General features: G+C 48.0%; 1 protein-coding gene across 1 annotated transcript; it reads right to left on the bottom strand.

The window, feature by feature from the left end:
- Positions 1–18: 18 nt before the first annotated feature.
- Positions 19–15060, bottom strand: ALDH6A1 (aldehyde dehydrogenase 6 family member A1). Its single transcript, XM_019551687.1, has 12 exons — positions 14963–15060; positions 14582–14638; positions 12156–12230; positions 10235–10396; positions 9546–9624; positions 8436–8738; positions 5764–5885; positions 5321–5510; positions 3162–3343; positions 2543–2722; positions 2237–2335; positions 19–1935 (listed from the first exon to the last, which is right to left on the bottom strand). Exons 1-12 carry the CDS (start codon positions 15020–15022, stop codon positions 1831–1833), a joined length of 1614 nt encoding a protein of 537 aa, XP_019407232.1. The 5' UTR covers positions 15023–15060; the 3' UTR covers positions 19–1830.
- Between the last annotated feature and the right edge of the window lie 64 nt (positions 15061–15124).

Below are 15124 nucleotides of genomic sequence, written 5' to 3' on the forward strand. Positions count from 1 at the left end.
CATGGCAAACCAGGGTCATTGCCTGAAGAAATTTATTAGCAATTTTATTCATAATCAAATTGACGAATGTGAGAATTTTCCTCCTAGGTATAACAGAGAAAATAAGATACAAATATTAGCGGCTTCACAATAGTTGTACTGAAGTCAGGCAGTTGTCAGTTACAAAAGGCATCATTATCAGAAGACAGAATACAAAGTGCTCATATTATTTAAATTAGACCGGGGTGTCAAATACACAGCCTATGGGTTGGATCTGGCCCATGGAGTTGCTCTATTTGGGCCACGGGCCTACCAGCAAGCTACCAGAAGTTGTGGGGGTATAGCCTGCCACAGATTTGGGGCCCTTTGGCACCGATGGCTATAGCTCCTGACAGTGAGCTTGGCAGGGTGCCTTTCCTCTGGATTGACCACTGCCAGGCCGCCTGTCACTGCTGGCAACCCCACTGTCACTGCTAGTCAAACTCCTCCCATACTAGTGGCCATAGTACCCACTGGATCTGGTCCACAATGAGACCCACAACTTGGGTCCAGCTCAAGGCCCCAAGTGAGTTTGCCACCCCTGGATTAGATCAACAAATCATGATTAGAATCAGCATATTTGCTTGACTTTCCACAGCTGCAGAGACAAACTTTCTGCAAGTCACTGTTGACTGGACTGAGTCCAAGTGAACATTACCCTTCATCCTACCTCATTGCAGAACCTTTCTATAACCACTCAAGGATTGCATTAGACACCAACTAAGTGACCCCTTCTTGGGAGATGGAACCTGGGACCACAGCTCCAAACAACACAGAACTTTATCCCATGGACTCACAGAACTTCCTTACCTGCTCTAGCACTGGGAAGTATTGTTCACTTGCAGATAATATAAGCATGTATGACAGTAACTAAAGCAGTAGGCAGTAGCAATACAGACCTGCGTTATGAAAAGAAACTAAGAAAATGAGCCTGGTTGCTTTGAGGAAGGAGGTGCATTCTTCCTTCTACTTCTGCCTTTTCCCCACAAGGCTCCAGTAAAATTAACCAGGCATAAACTTTGCTATGCTTTTGTTTCCCTGGTTTCAGTCCACGACAGTATATGTAGGCACATTTCTGTTATAGTGAAAAGCACCTTAATAGTGTTTTCAGATATAAGAGTTGAGAATTAAAATGAATAGGCATCATGAGGGTCGCAGTTTCCAAACTGTGGGACTCACTGAGTGGAATTCATTCTACTTCTGTTAGGAACCTCCTTGACCTTCAAACTACCACCCCAGAAGACATCGCTCTAAACCCTTAAAGCAGTCTGTTCCCCAGAATCTTGGAAGCTGTTTAATGGGTAAAAGGGTTAAGCCTTCAAAATCTCAAGTCAGAGAAACTCCTGAATCTGCTACCTTCATGCAATGAAAAAGTCATTTCTTTGGCACTCAGCATGTCCCAAGATAAGGCAGATTTGGATCTTAACACATAAGACCAGGATGTGGATATAGTTTCAGCAACATGTAGCTGGTAATGAGTCACTGGGTCTAAAGAAATGCAGTAGAAAACGAAACCTGGGCAGAGGTGTTCAGAGGAGTTTGAAGGAAAAAGATAAATTGAGATCACTCTCTCCATCTGCCCTTTCACTCTGGGAAAGGTTTAGGGGAGAAACTCAGCAGTTTTGAGCAGATTAAGCTCAAAACACATGATTGTGCCATTATGTAAAGAGCTTGTCTACTCAAAACAGAAATGGAGGACCTGAAGAGAACACAGCTTTCTGTTTGAAAGGAAACATTCCCAGTCAGGACAGAGCTGGAAGGAGTCTGTAGCATGAATGAGGGGCACTATGGAAAGCATCTGTACAGGCTGGTTTAGTTCCCCATGGTTGGCATGACTACTGCAGGCTTGGTAACTGTGGCATCTTCCTCTTTCCATTGGGAGATGATGGTCTTCATCTGCGTGTAGAATTGCACCCCCTGAAAAATGAAGAGGAACAAAGGTCATACATGTGGCCTTCGGATTCCTGCAAACCAGTGCTAAAGGAGCTTTTGCTACACCCTCAGAATATGGAGGCCTCCACTACTGACACTGATGCTGCCCTCTTCCCCACTGGCTGGATGTATTTGACCCTCCCAGAAGGCATGCTGCTTCATCCTCCCTCCCTAACTTCTACCTTATTAGCATACACCCTGATGGTCTCCTCCTCCACCACATAGCTTCATGCACTAGACTCTAAGAACAATTAAATACACTGTTTTCCTTAATTTGATTAGTTACCTGTTTGCCATAGAAATTGGTGTCCCCTCTGAATGAACCACGAGAGCCGGTGAAGGAGAACATTGGGAGTGGCACTGGAATTGGAACATTTACACCCACCTATATCAGCAAAAAGATACCATGTTTGAACAAACACTGAAGTGCAGCAACAAGAGCAAAACAGCTTCTACTCCTCTGCTGCAAGCCACTATGTCCAGTTTTCTTAAATATGAGTCCATAGGGTATTATCTAATCAGTCGCCAGGGCTGGCTGCCTGCCCCATGTTAATAGTAAGCACTGACCAGGATAATTCAGACTTATACGCACCTGTCCCACATCCACTAAGTGGGAGTATTTCCGGGCGGTTGCTCCATTGGCAGTGAAGATGGCAGTTCCATTCCCATAGGGGTTCCTGTTTACTATCTCGATTGCCTCCTCCAAAGTATCTGCTTCCAGAACCACTAGAACTGGCCCAAAGATTTCCTCTTTATAGCAAGTCATGCTTGGCTGCCAAGACAGAAAAAACAGAAAGTCCAAGTCAAATGAACCTGTGGTTCACCAGCCAGTGTTCCAGCCCATGAGGAATAGTACTTGGGCAATTAACTATTTGCATCAATTTTTACTCACCTCTCTCCCAATTTTCCATCATTATCTGCATCTATCCTTCAATCCAACCACAAGCTGCCTACCTATTCTCTAATCCAGATTTTAGGACATTCCCAGGGTGGAACCTTAGCCACTCTGAACTTCTCAACAAACACATGGGACAGGCCACAGTTCTCAAATGTAGAAGGTGAAGCAGCAGTTTATCACTGGCCCCTGCATGGCTAAAAGTCCACAGGATAATCCCCAGCTGTGTTCACCAAAACAAATGCCACTCTTTCTACTGAACATCTGATATGCCTCATTCCTCTGTCTGAAGTAATCAACAGTGGGGGTATCTCACCTTGACCTTGCCAAGGATAGTGGGTCCAACAAAGTTGCCATTCTCAAAGCCCTTCACTCTGATGTTTCGTCCATCTAGGAGGAGGGTAGCCCCTTCCTTTACTCCTTTCTCAACCAAATTACAGACTCGTTCCTTGGCTTGTGGAGTGATCAGAGGCCCCAGATCTGCTCCAGGTTGGTCTCCTGTGAAGAAATACATAAAGGGTTGAACTGTGATAGTTTCTTCTCCAGAGGAAGGGTGGAGACGCAAGTTAATTCCTAGCAACCACAATAATCCTAAGGATTAATAGTATATAAAGCAAGCATAGAGGCAAGAGGGTCTGCACCCCAAGCCACTGTAATTGAAAGGCTGAATATTCCCTGAGACAAGACATGCCCCCTAGTAAACTCAGAGTTCAATGTTGCCACATCAAGGACTGTAATTTTGGAGCTCTTAAAAACATTTTCCAAAAGCCTTGCTGAGCCACATCGGGCCAAAGATACAAATGGATATGATCATTTGCTAAGTTACATAAAATACCTGTTAAAACCAGGCATAAGCTAGAGTCAAAGGAGTTGAATGAACTGTGTTTGAAAGTCATTTAGCTGTCATGCTTCAGTCTAAAAGAAAAACCTGACTACTGGACAAACAATAAATTAGGAATTCCTGGAAACAAAAAGACTGATGTCTGTGGCGTCAGAAACTATCTGAATAGGTCAGATCAATGGGAATGGGAATGGTGGCCCTCTCGGCAGTCTGGAGACAGGATTACAGACACTGACAATGTCAGGATCTTAAGTATCCCAGATTTCCATACTTCATCTGCTTTGTGGATTTTTCAAGCCATCCGGGCCACAGATGGACCAAAGATGACAGCAGGCTAACTGAAACTTTCACCTAAGATTCAATATTCCTACTATCTTCCCCTTTGTCTGTTGTTTCCCCATTCTAGTCTCTTGTTCTGTCCTTTTAGACTTATTGGGCATTTTTACACGTGTTCTGGGCCGTGGTGCCAGGTGCTTTAATTAGTGAGCTGCACTAATTAAAAGTGCCCATGCGTCATATGTATCAGTGTCCCCGCACTGAAAAAATGACCGTGGGGTGCTTTGAACTAAAGCTTATCAAGCGTGTTTTATCTGAAAGCGCCCCACTACCATTTTTTCAGCACGGGAATGCTGATACACATGACGCAGAAGGCTGCAGGAGTACATCAATTTCTGTGCTGCAGCAAATTTTATTAATCTTTCCAGGCATCAGAGCAGGCTCCCTGCACATCTATAGGAGCCTATTAATTCCAAACTTCACCAAGTTTAGAACAAGATTTGAACTCTGTCCCACCATCAGCACCATATCCAGCCCAACTGGCTAACAGGCCCAACTGGCTACTGCAAGTCTTACTCAGGCATGCAAAGGGGCCAGAGGTAATAGAAGGTCAGAGTATGGTCAGCCAAATGACATCTCACACAGATTCAGAGGTTAAAATGCACCTGCCAATGACTGACCTTTCTGTGTCTCGTATCCTGCCTGCAGTACATGAATGAAGCAAACAGTGAGACAAAGTTTTCCCATCTCTTTTCTCCTCAGGTATGTTTATAATGCTTGTCTAAAGAGGAGGAATAATTGAGTCACTACCATGCCAAAATCCAACAGTGGATTGACTTAACTGGAAGAAAAAGTCTCCCTTTGCAGGACTTTACTGAATGCAAATTAAAGAAATGGGAATCCTCTTAAAAACAATAATGTTCTAATTTTTAATTCAAAAGAATGTGAATGTTCCCATTTCTCTTTCCTCACTGCAAACTTAACAGAAGTTGGCAAGAAGTTCTAAACTAAGTTGCTACATTAAAAGCAGGGTTGGATCCATTAGACAATTTTAGTTAAAGTACAACGTAAAATGTAAACATATGCTTCTATCAATACTCCCAAGCCTTCCCTCACCACAGACTCCCCATCCATCCCGATCATGTGCTTTGGACTGGCCAGATCCAAAACATTTGTTCCATGCCCACAAAGACTAGCATTCCAATGAAATGGTTTTTACCACACTCCCTACCATTCTGTACCAAAGCTACAGAGCCCAAGAACTCAGTGTCACACGCTGCAATGTGCTAAACTTACACAGCTAGAAGTCTATAAGCAAACACAAGCTGGGTGTTTCACCAGCAGTAACTAAATATTACCTGAATTAACTCGCAGATTCTTGGCTCTCTCCACCAGCTCTGGCAGCCATTTCTGTGCCTCTCCCACTAGGACTGCTGTAGAGAGGGCCATGCAGCGCTGGCCCGCTGCTCCAAAAGCAGCTCCAACAAGCTGGTTCAAGGTGTTTTCCTTGTTGGCATCAGGCATCACTACACCGTGATTTTTGGCTCCCTAAAATGCATCATATAAATTATCTCAAATGGCTAAATACGCCCACTGGATTTCCCTTCTTTCTAGCTCTGCAAGGACAACTCCACACAGCAGCTGTTAGTGAGCTGCCAGAGTTCTAACAGTAGGGAGAAATAAGCATCCAGCAGCAGGAGTTCAAGAATCAGCCTCGATGCTGAATGGGATTGGACTAAATACCTATATAATGGAGGACTAATCTTTAAGCACAAAGGTCTACTATAGTGAAGGGTATTACCATATTGGCCTGGACTCTCTTGCCATTCCGAGATCCCCTTTCGTAGATGTACTCTCCAGCCTGATTGGACCCCACAAAGCTAATTGCCTTGATATCTGGATGGTCACAAATAAAATCCACAGCTTCAAAGAGAAAAAAAAAAAAGTGTGTTATACTCTGATATGCAAATACTCCCTCTGCCCACATCTCTACTATGACAGATCTTCACTCCTTGAGTCCCACCCAATTTTTTGCCCCTTCACGCCTTACTACTGCAGGCATCCAGGATCCCCTCATGTCCATCCCTTTGCCTCTGCTCACTCTCTAGTACTTGAAAACCTGCTTCTCTGCTCATTTACCCAGCTTCTGAATTCTCACACCTCTAGTATCCCTATAGTAGTCAAACCCTATGCTGCTCTGGCCCATTTCCAATTTCATGACCAGATCCCAGCTCCACTGCCCATCCCTGCCACACACTCAAATAACCAACCCTGTTGATACCTGAATACTAGCTAGCCTCTCCCACTCTAGCCTTGTCTATGCACTGCAGACACAGAACTCATTTGTCTTCAGATCTTCACTTTTTCCCAGCTCTAAAACAGCTAGCACCCTCCTTTCTTGCTACCAGATAACATCTCTCACATTGGATGCCTACAGCTGAGCTCCTAAATTCACACTAAAGTACCTGAGGTGACATTTTCAGAAGTGCCTTAAATGACTTTGGAATACATATACCCAAATCCATGGCACTATTCCTACGTCACTCAGGCACTTTTGAAAACCACCTTAGGAAACTAAATGTAGACACCCAAGCTTGAAAATTGTATCTATTCCTTCCTCTTATAGTTCCCTCTAGCCCAGGGGTAGGCAATGTTTTTAGCCAGAGTGCCAAAAAAACTGCAATGTCTACCCTGTAAGGTGCCAGAGTACCAGCATGCCAGACACACACATACAAACACACACAGAGAATCACACACACACACAGAGAACACATGCACATGAACATGCCCAGAACCAGACACGTGTGCACACGTGCATGCACAGATGCACACAGAACCAGACACATGCACACACGCACACATGCATGCACAGATGCACACAGAACCAGACACATGCACACACACACACACACACACACACACACACACACAGAGCTGGACTGCTGAGCCACAGGACAAAATCCAACCTCATGATGCCCCGGGCCCACCACAGCCCCTGTGCTTTCCCAGGGAGCTGGCCCCAGGCTGCAGTGCGCACTGCCGAGGCCTTGTCCTGGAACCTGCCCATCAGCCAGCTGCAGAGGCAGCTCTAGGCTGGGGCCTGCGGGTGGCTATAGCCTCCCCAGAATTCACCTTAGTCCCCCCATAGCCATTTCTCCAGTGCTGCTGCTGCCTGCAAGATGCAGCTGAGCCTGCAATGATGCAGTGCTCCTGAGTGTGGGGCTGGGCTTTGAGTGGTGTGGGCAGTAGCAGCCCGGGTGGTGCTAGAGGGGAAGCTAAGGCAAATTTTGGGGGCTATAGCCCCCCAAACTCCTCCCTAGCACTGTCCCTGTGAGGTTCAGAGCCCCAGCCAGGCTTTGCACCAGAGGCTGCTGTGCACACCCCTCTGGGTGGATGGCAGGGGAGGTGCCTCAGGCAGCGCAACCCCAGGCTTCTCCCCCACCATCCACTCCAAGATGCGCGTGCAGTTGCTGCTAATGTAGAGCTGGTGCCAGGGCTCTGGAGTCCTGGCATCAGTCCTGTGGTAGCAGTGACAGCACACGCACCTTAAGGCACAGGATGGGGGAGGGGCTGAGGCATTGCAACACTGGCCCTTCCACTGCTGTCCACATGGAGGCATGCAGGCATGCATTGCCCCAGCCCTTCCCCTGTTTGTGGCCAGAGGTACATGTGCAGTTGCTGCCAGCACAGAGCTGATGCTGGGGCTCCAGAGTGCCAGCATCAGCCCCATACTGGCAGTGACTGCATATGCACTTCAAAGTGGATGGTGGGGGAGGGGCATGGGGTTGTGCTGCTTCAGGACCCTCCCCTGCCATCTGCCCAGAGGGGTATGCGCAGCAGCTGCTGGCACAAAGCCCAGCTGGGGCTCTGGAGCCTGCAGGAATGGCACTAGATGGGGACTTGGGGGGAGGGGGAGAGCTATAGCCACCCCAAAATTAACCCTCTTCCCCCATGTAGCCACCCCCTCCAGTGCTGCCTGGGATGCCACCAGCCACCCTGTGCAGCTGAGCCCACCCGCTTCTGCCTGCAGTGCAGCCCTCCTGGAGCTCCCCCTGATGCCAGGAAGAAGCTGGTACCACCCCTGCAGCTGGCCCAGGCTTTGGGTAGCTGCTCCCAGCCATGGAGCTTGAGCTGTTTGCAGCAGGGCTTGCAGACTCTCAGCTGCCTGCTGGGAACAACCCAGATTATGTGGCTGGCAGCACCTGCCCAGAGCCCTGGCCTGCCATGATGTGCCGAGCAAAATGGCTTCATGTGCCATGCTCTGGAATGCATGCCAGAGGGTGCCAATCTCTGCTCTAGCCTTTGGCATCAGCCTTTCATTTACCTGGATTCACCTGCTGCTCACATTCTTCAGGTGCTTTCTGGTCCTACATCCCTGTCATAACAGTAGACACCCAACATCTCCAATGCTCTTATGATTCCAAAACTCACATATATTTTTTTAGCAAACCCAGCAACCTTGCCTACAATTACCTTCATGTTGCCCATGGATAATGTTTAGAGTTCCATCAGGGGCACCAGCATCCTGAAACAGCCTGGCAAGGAACATGAGGGCTCCTGGCACACGCTCTGATGGCTTCATCAAGAAGGTGTTTCCACATACCATGGCCATGGGGAACATCCAGAGAGGAATCATAGCTGGGAAATTGAATGGTGCAATCCCTGCACACACTCCCAGAGGCAGACGGTAGGTGTAAGTATCCATGTCTTTAGTGACAGAAGGCAGGGTTTCTCCCAGCATTAGGGATGTCACACTACAGGCATGTTCAACCACCTCTGAAACAAACAAAAAAAAAAGGCAATGAACTACTTACTGGGCAGCTTCCTGCTTACCCACAAACTCCCTTTTTACCTCTGCCATAACCCAACTATCTCTTCCAGCCTCTCCTCTCAATATACAGTCACTGTATTTCATAAACACCCTCTGCTTTACCAAGCACTTTTAAGCTTCATTTATGTGGATCCTCTCCTTAGTACATTAAACATTCCTGAGCTTTCATAGGACTGCCCCTGGGAAAGCATTTCAGAGCTGGTGGCAAGGCACTGAAGCCTGGTGTAGTCTTCAAGGTTTTGCCAGCCCCTTCCCTTTTTCTGTTGGCAAGGTAATACCACTGCTCTAAGCAAAAGATGGCTTCTGACACCACCAGCAGCATGTTCAGGTAGACATACCTATACCTAAACCTACTACCAGCTGCTGTGGTCCCTTCAGCTGCTGGTGCCTTGCCAAGATGCATTTCAAACCTAGCCAGCACAGCTTATAAGTGGAGCCACCAGAAGCTACCTGAACACGAACACCTTATACTCAAATATCTGTGCACATTCAAGAGATTTTCCAATCCATGGGAAAACACAACGAGTCTGCATAGGATGCAGGAAGAAGGGGTCAGCAACTTTGAAATGGTGAGAAAAAAATGGACACATGGGAGCTTTTTCATACAGAGCTAACTCAGGCTGGTTCTCTTCCTTGATATAGAAACTCTGAAGGGGATAAATTTCTTAGAGCCTTAGGGCCCCTGTTCCTCAGCAAAACTTTCAGGAAAGGACAAGTCTGAAAGCCCTATTTAAAAGGAGCCAGCAGCTTACGGAGGCCTCGGAACACATCTCCCTCAGCATCAGCCAGGGTCTTCCCTTGCTCCAAGGTGACCAGTTTTGCAATTTCTTTCTGGAAATGGAAAAGACAAGAAAAGTGGCCAGGGCAGGACAGGCTGTTTCCCAAAGCCACAGTAAATGCATCAGCTGAGAAGGGCTTGGAAAGGGAACACTGCCCAACTTGCTACTTGTTCATTATGTACTGCAGCCCAGGTAAGAAGCCAGTCACCTACAGAAAGGGAAATGTTCTAATCTGGACAACGACAGCTGTGGAGCTGATTTGAATCCCTCAGCATTTCAGTGCCCCAGTCAGGGAATCTGAGGAAGAAGAAAAGGAAACTGCAAAGTCCAGGAGAGTATTTCTCTTTTAGATATTTCTTTCGTTTCTTTGCACTGACTGGAAAACTCTCCATCCAGCTTCTGGATTCCAAGGAACCTCACTGGAAAATAAAAACAGGGATTTGCCTGCCCTCTATCCCCAAGCAGCACTATTCCTGTGCCCTCATGGGCCTAGAGAGTATAATATTATCCCTTCCAAGGGTATACGTAGTGTCCCTCCTCCTCCACCCCTCACATTTAACTCATATGCCCAGGCAGCCCTGCCCTACCATGAGCTAAGAAAACACTATGGAACCTGCTAGGCACTCAGCAACAACCCTTAGGCACATCTGTAGGAGTCTCACCAAGTTGTCCTTGATGAGCTGCTGGTAACGCAGGAAGACTTGCTGACGGCTCAAAACAGACATCTCTGACCAATTCCAAAATGCTTTTTTGCAGGAATTCACAGCTGCCTCCATCTCGCTGGATGTGGTCTTTGGGACACGGCCAACAACCTCGTTTGTGGCCTGATGAAATAGTAAAACACATTAAGAATAAGACGACTCCTTCTCCAGTCATGTCTCTCAAATGTTCAATGGTCCATTCACACACAGCTGCCCCAATATCTTTCTTCTGAAATGGAAATGTACTTAGTAATTCCCCACTGTCAGGAAGAGATTCCTGCCTTGCACACCCATAGGATAGAGCCTGAGCTGGAGTTATGAGTGCTGAGCAGTACTAAAAAAAATTAGGTTATTGGCATCTCAAATGGGGAACTGAGAAAACTAAGTCACTGGCCACCTCTGATCCCTTTGCTTTAAGTGACTTACCTAAGTGATTGTAACCAGTTCAGACAGAACACATTTTTCTGGTCCAGTATCATTTAGTGCTTTAACTTTTCCGATCTCCCAGCTTCACTCACTTACACGTTTCAGTTTCTGCAGTGAATAAGGCAGGGGTCCCACGGACAGCCCTCTACAACCCTGGCTTATCTCCTAACCCTCCTGTGTACTGGATGAGACAGGGTCGTTGGGAGAAGTAGTACATGATTATGTAAAGACTGCTTCAGATGGCCAACTCTGCAGAATTAGGACTGGATGGACAACCTTCATTCCAGAATAGCCTAGACTCTGAGGCTGCCTTTATACTCATTTGCCTTCTAATTAGAATGCTCCAGCACCACCTCACCATCATGCGTATTAAGACCCTGCACATTTTAAAATGGCTGCAGGGGCACTTTATCTAAACCTTATCACATGAGTTTTAGATAGTTTCCCAACAGCCATTTTAAACATGTGGGGGCTTAACACATGTGATGGTGAGCCATTTTAATTAGAGCTGCTATCTGGGAACTCCTCTAATTAAAATGCACCCCTCATCCCAAAGCATTTGTATAGGCAGCCTGTATGTTTGCCTCTGCAAGAGTAACCTTTTTTCAATACAGACTTTTATAAAAATTAAATCTATTTTGACAAAGCAAAGATCAACATTTACATCACAGAAAGAAAGAGAGAGCAAGCACTCACAACAACCAGGAACTCAAGCAAGAGTGTGAGCTGCCCTGCAGGGGGCAGATCTCATCAGCAGACACAATGAACTCAGTGGGCTGATTGAGCTTTCATGAACAGGCCTCTGTGCTCTGATCACTCTCAAGAGTGACAGTGAAATAAAGAATGTATCAAAATGGGATGTCATGGAAAAAAGTTTGGTAATTTCTGATGGGTGTATCTGTTGTGAGTGTCAGGCCGGATGCTCCTTCAGACAGTTTCAACTGTATCTACCCCTTCGTGGTTGACACAGGAGCAACCTTTAACTATTTTGATTCCAGATTTACAGTGAAATTGCATCCAACACATTACTTAACATCTACATTCACTGGGAATTTCATGGCTCACAGGTGGCAGCTGTGTCCATAGAAGAAAGAGGAACTTGATTCCAGTCATGATAATGACTTCCTTCTGGACATGAGGGGTGATCCCAGTTTTTGTCACTTCTGAGGTATAGCAAATCATAAAAGATTACAACATACAGGGTTATATCAAACCACATATGACAAGAATCCTTCAGTAACTGGATGTGCTGGTTAGAAAGCTCTCTTGGAGGCAAAGTTAACATGGCACTGCCATTAACTCTGTGAAGTTCTTACCACAGAAGGCAATTGGGAGGCAGCCAGGGGAAAGTTCCCACTCCACCTCTCTCAAGGCACTCACTCCCTGCATCTTGCCAAGAGGCTCAAGAGAGGTGCAGTCTCTTGTAGACCACGACAGAGGAGACCATTTAACTTACTGGGTTGTGGATATCGATCCATTCAGTAGCTTTGGACTCAATGAACTTTCCATCAATAAACAGTTTCGTTGTTGGCTGCAGAAGACAAAGCAGAGGTCACAACATAGTACTTCTACCTCAGTTTTATGCCTATTCATCAAAGTGCCTTATGCTTGATGGGCCTGGCACCTACTTTTAAGGCTGACCAACACTTCTCACTATGAAACCACTTTCAGTTGCTTATAACTTTATCAAGCTTTGTTAGGGCTGAAATTTTCCATGACAGGTGTCTGCCTCAGGCAGATTTTTTTTAAAATTTTTGCCAAAATGTTTCAGCTGTTTCTGAGGATAATGTTAAAGAAACCACACTGCTCAAGTTAAAAAATTCTAGGGGTACACCAATAAGAGATTTTTCGGGCTGATACCAATAGCTGATTTTTAAAGAGCCGTATCTGCCAGTAACAATCCAGTAGCCGATATGCAGCTGGGCAGTGTTGGGCTGGTAAAGTCTGTTGTGGGGGAAGGGGTGAGGGAAGGGGCATGGGGGTTGTAAATCGAGGCCCCCACAGTGAGGGAGGGAGTGGGGTTGGGGTAGGAGCTGCACAGCTGGGGCAGGGCATGGGACGGAGCCACAGCTCGCCTGTAGGGCACGGGGAGGGGGGGGGTGCAGCTCCTGCCACTACATGCATGGGGCGGGTGTGTCCCCCAATCTGCATGGGGTGAGGGTACGTTGGGGCCAGGGCAGTGCTGAGCTCTTCCTAGTGGGAGGCCGGGCTGGGCTGCGCCGAAGGCGGGTGGTGGTAGCACTGGGAGAGGGCTGGGGGCGCTTCCAGCCACCTGAAAATTTGCCATAGCCTTGCTCCCAACACCACCACTGCCCGCCCCCGAGTGCAGCCCAGCCCAGCCCAGTCCCACCAGGAAGAGCCCAGTGCTGCTCTGGTCCCACATGCAGATCCAGGGACACACATCCAGGAAGCGGCAGGAGCTGCACCGCCCTGACGAGTCACTTATGGCTCCGCCCCACACCCTGCCTGCCACTGCCCCAGTCCCACTCTCTCCCCCACCATGGGGCCTTGATCTGGCCCACCATAGCCCTTCCCTCACAACAGACTTACCAGCTGGATCCAACTGCCATGCTGCTGGACTGTGCTCCCGGCTGCCTGTGTGCTGCACTGTGTACGTACCCAGGGCATTCACTGGCCACGTCAACCAAAAAAAGCTGATTGCCGATACTGTCAATTTTCCTTATACTGGTGCCAATTTGATATGGGACTGATGTATTGGGGTACCTCTAAAAAATGCTAATGATCTTCTTTTGAACAGCTTGAATACCCACCTAGACTGTACAAGTTTCATTCCCACTATGTAAAAGCTACACAGGCAAAGCTAGACTTTCCCTGTAATCACTACTATCAGATGGGAACTGGAACTGAGAGCAGGGAGCCAATGTCTCCCAGGCTCAAAATGGACTGTTCTGGACAGTGTCCAATCCAAATTCAAGGGGAACAAATAGCAAACCAGGGGGGTAAAGGAGGGGTAGACTGGGACTATGAATTTGGGCAGCACTGGAATTGGAAATGGTGGAGACAGAAGCTATAATTAGGATTAGTTAAATGATGAGAAGAGATAGGGATTGACTAAGCAAAGGAAACTGGGAGTGAAGGGCATGTGAAACTAGAACTGAGAGCTAGTGAGGCTTATTCACTACATGTTCTCCTACTTCTGCAGTAAAGCAAAGTGGTGTGCAACAAACAGTCCTGATCCATCTCCAGACCACACATCCTGTGGAAAATACACCCTTAAATCTGGCATTTCCTGACATTTTTAGGCATATCCTAACTCCACAGTATTCTTTTTATGTTACTTTTTGTAATTCCCTGGGTTTTTTAATTAAACTGAAAAACCAGAAATGCCTCGCTTTGTTGGGTGTGAGATCGGCCCAGGTCACCAGCAGAGTTGAAACCTTTAGATCCCCCAGACTTGTCACTCGAGCCAATGGAGTAACTGAGAGCGGTAGGGGGTGAGACGTATGCTTTGCCGTTGCGCTACACAGATATTTGCTGACAGCAGAGGCATGACCCGGGAATGCCGGGTTGTATTCCAAGTTCTGGAGGGAGGGGAGTGTGCTCCTGGGAGCACTACTCTGTCCTCTCCCTGTGGGTATCCCTCCCATTTGGTCCCGTCTCAGTCTTGTTTACCGCCCACTGCTGGATCCTTGCCCCAGTACCGATCTCTCTGCCACCCAGATCCCAACCTCCAACCAAGAGTACACCCCAAACTGACTTTAATTTGCAACAGCCTGGGGGTCCCTGCCTTCCAGGAGAGAGGGGCTCTGGGAGCAGCGCCTGTCTTTGGTGCTTCCTCTGACCCCTCTTTTCAGTCAGGGCTCCTTGGACTCCAGGTTGGATCCTTTAGGGAAAGTTGCCAGGGGGAAAAAAAGAACTCACCGCAGAGGAGGAGGAGAAGGCTGAAGAAAGCCAGGGGGACTTCACTGTTGCTGGGATCTGCAGGAGAGGAACAGAGACGCCTGCGATGGAGATGGCAGCAGGGGGGCTGTGAGGCTTTTTTTTTTTTTTTCCTTTTTTTCTGTTTTTTTGCACCGGTCCTGGAAGCACTGTAATACCAGGTCAATGCATGGAGTGGACGGAGCACGCCGCCGGGGACCTGCTGCCCCAACCTAGCGCCGGGCCACCCAGGAACACTGGCTGCAGAGAGCGGTGCAAGGCAGGCCCGCCGCACCCCGTGCCAGTGCAAGACCGCCCCACGTAACCCGACCCCATTCGGGGCCACCCCGTCGCCGGGTCCTGGCCCCCGCCTCGCCCCCTCACCCTGGCCAGGCGGTGCCGCCCGGGCCAGGCCCCGCGAGCCGCCGCTGCTACCACCGCCATCCTGCGCTAGGGTCCCGACCCCAGCAAATCTCACGTCTGACATGGAGCACTGATTGACCCCGCGCGCTCCCATTGGCTATCGAGCGCCGGCCCCGCCCCCGC

The sequence above is a fragment of the Crocodylus porosus genome, unplaced genomic scaffold (genome assembly GCF_001723895.1).
Source record: "Crocodylus porosus isolate Cpor-Errol unplaced genomic scaffold, CroPor_comp1, whole genome shotgun sequence".
NCBI lineage: Eukaryota > Metazoa > Chordata > Crocodylia > Crocodylidae > Crocodylus > Crocodylus porosus.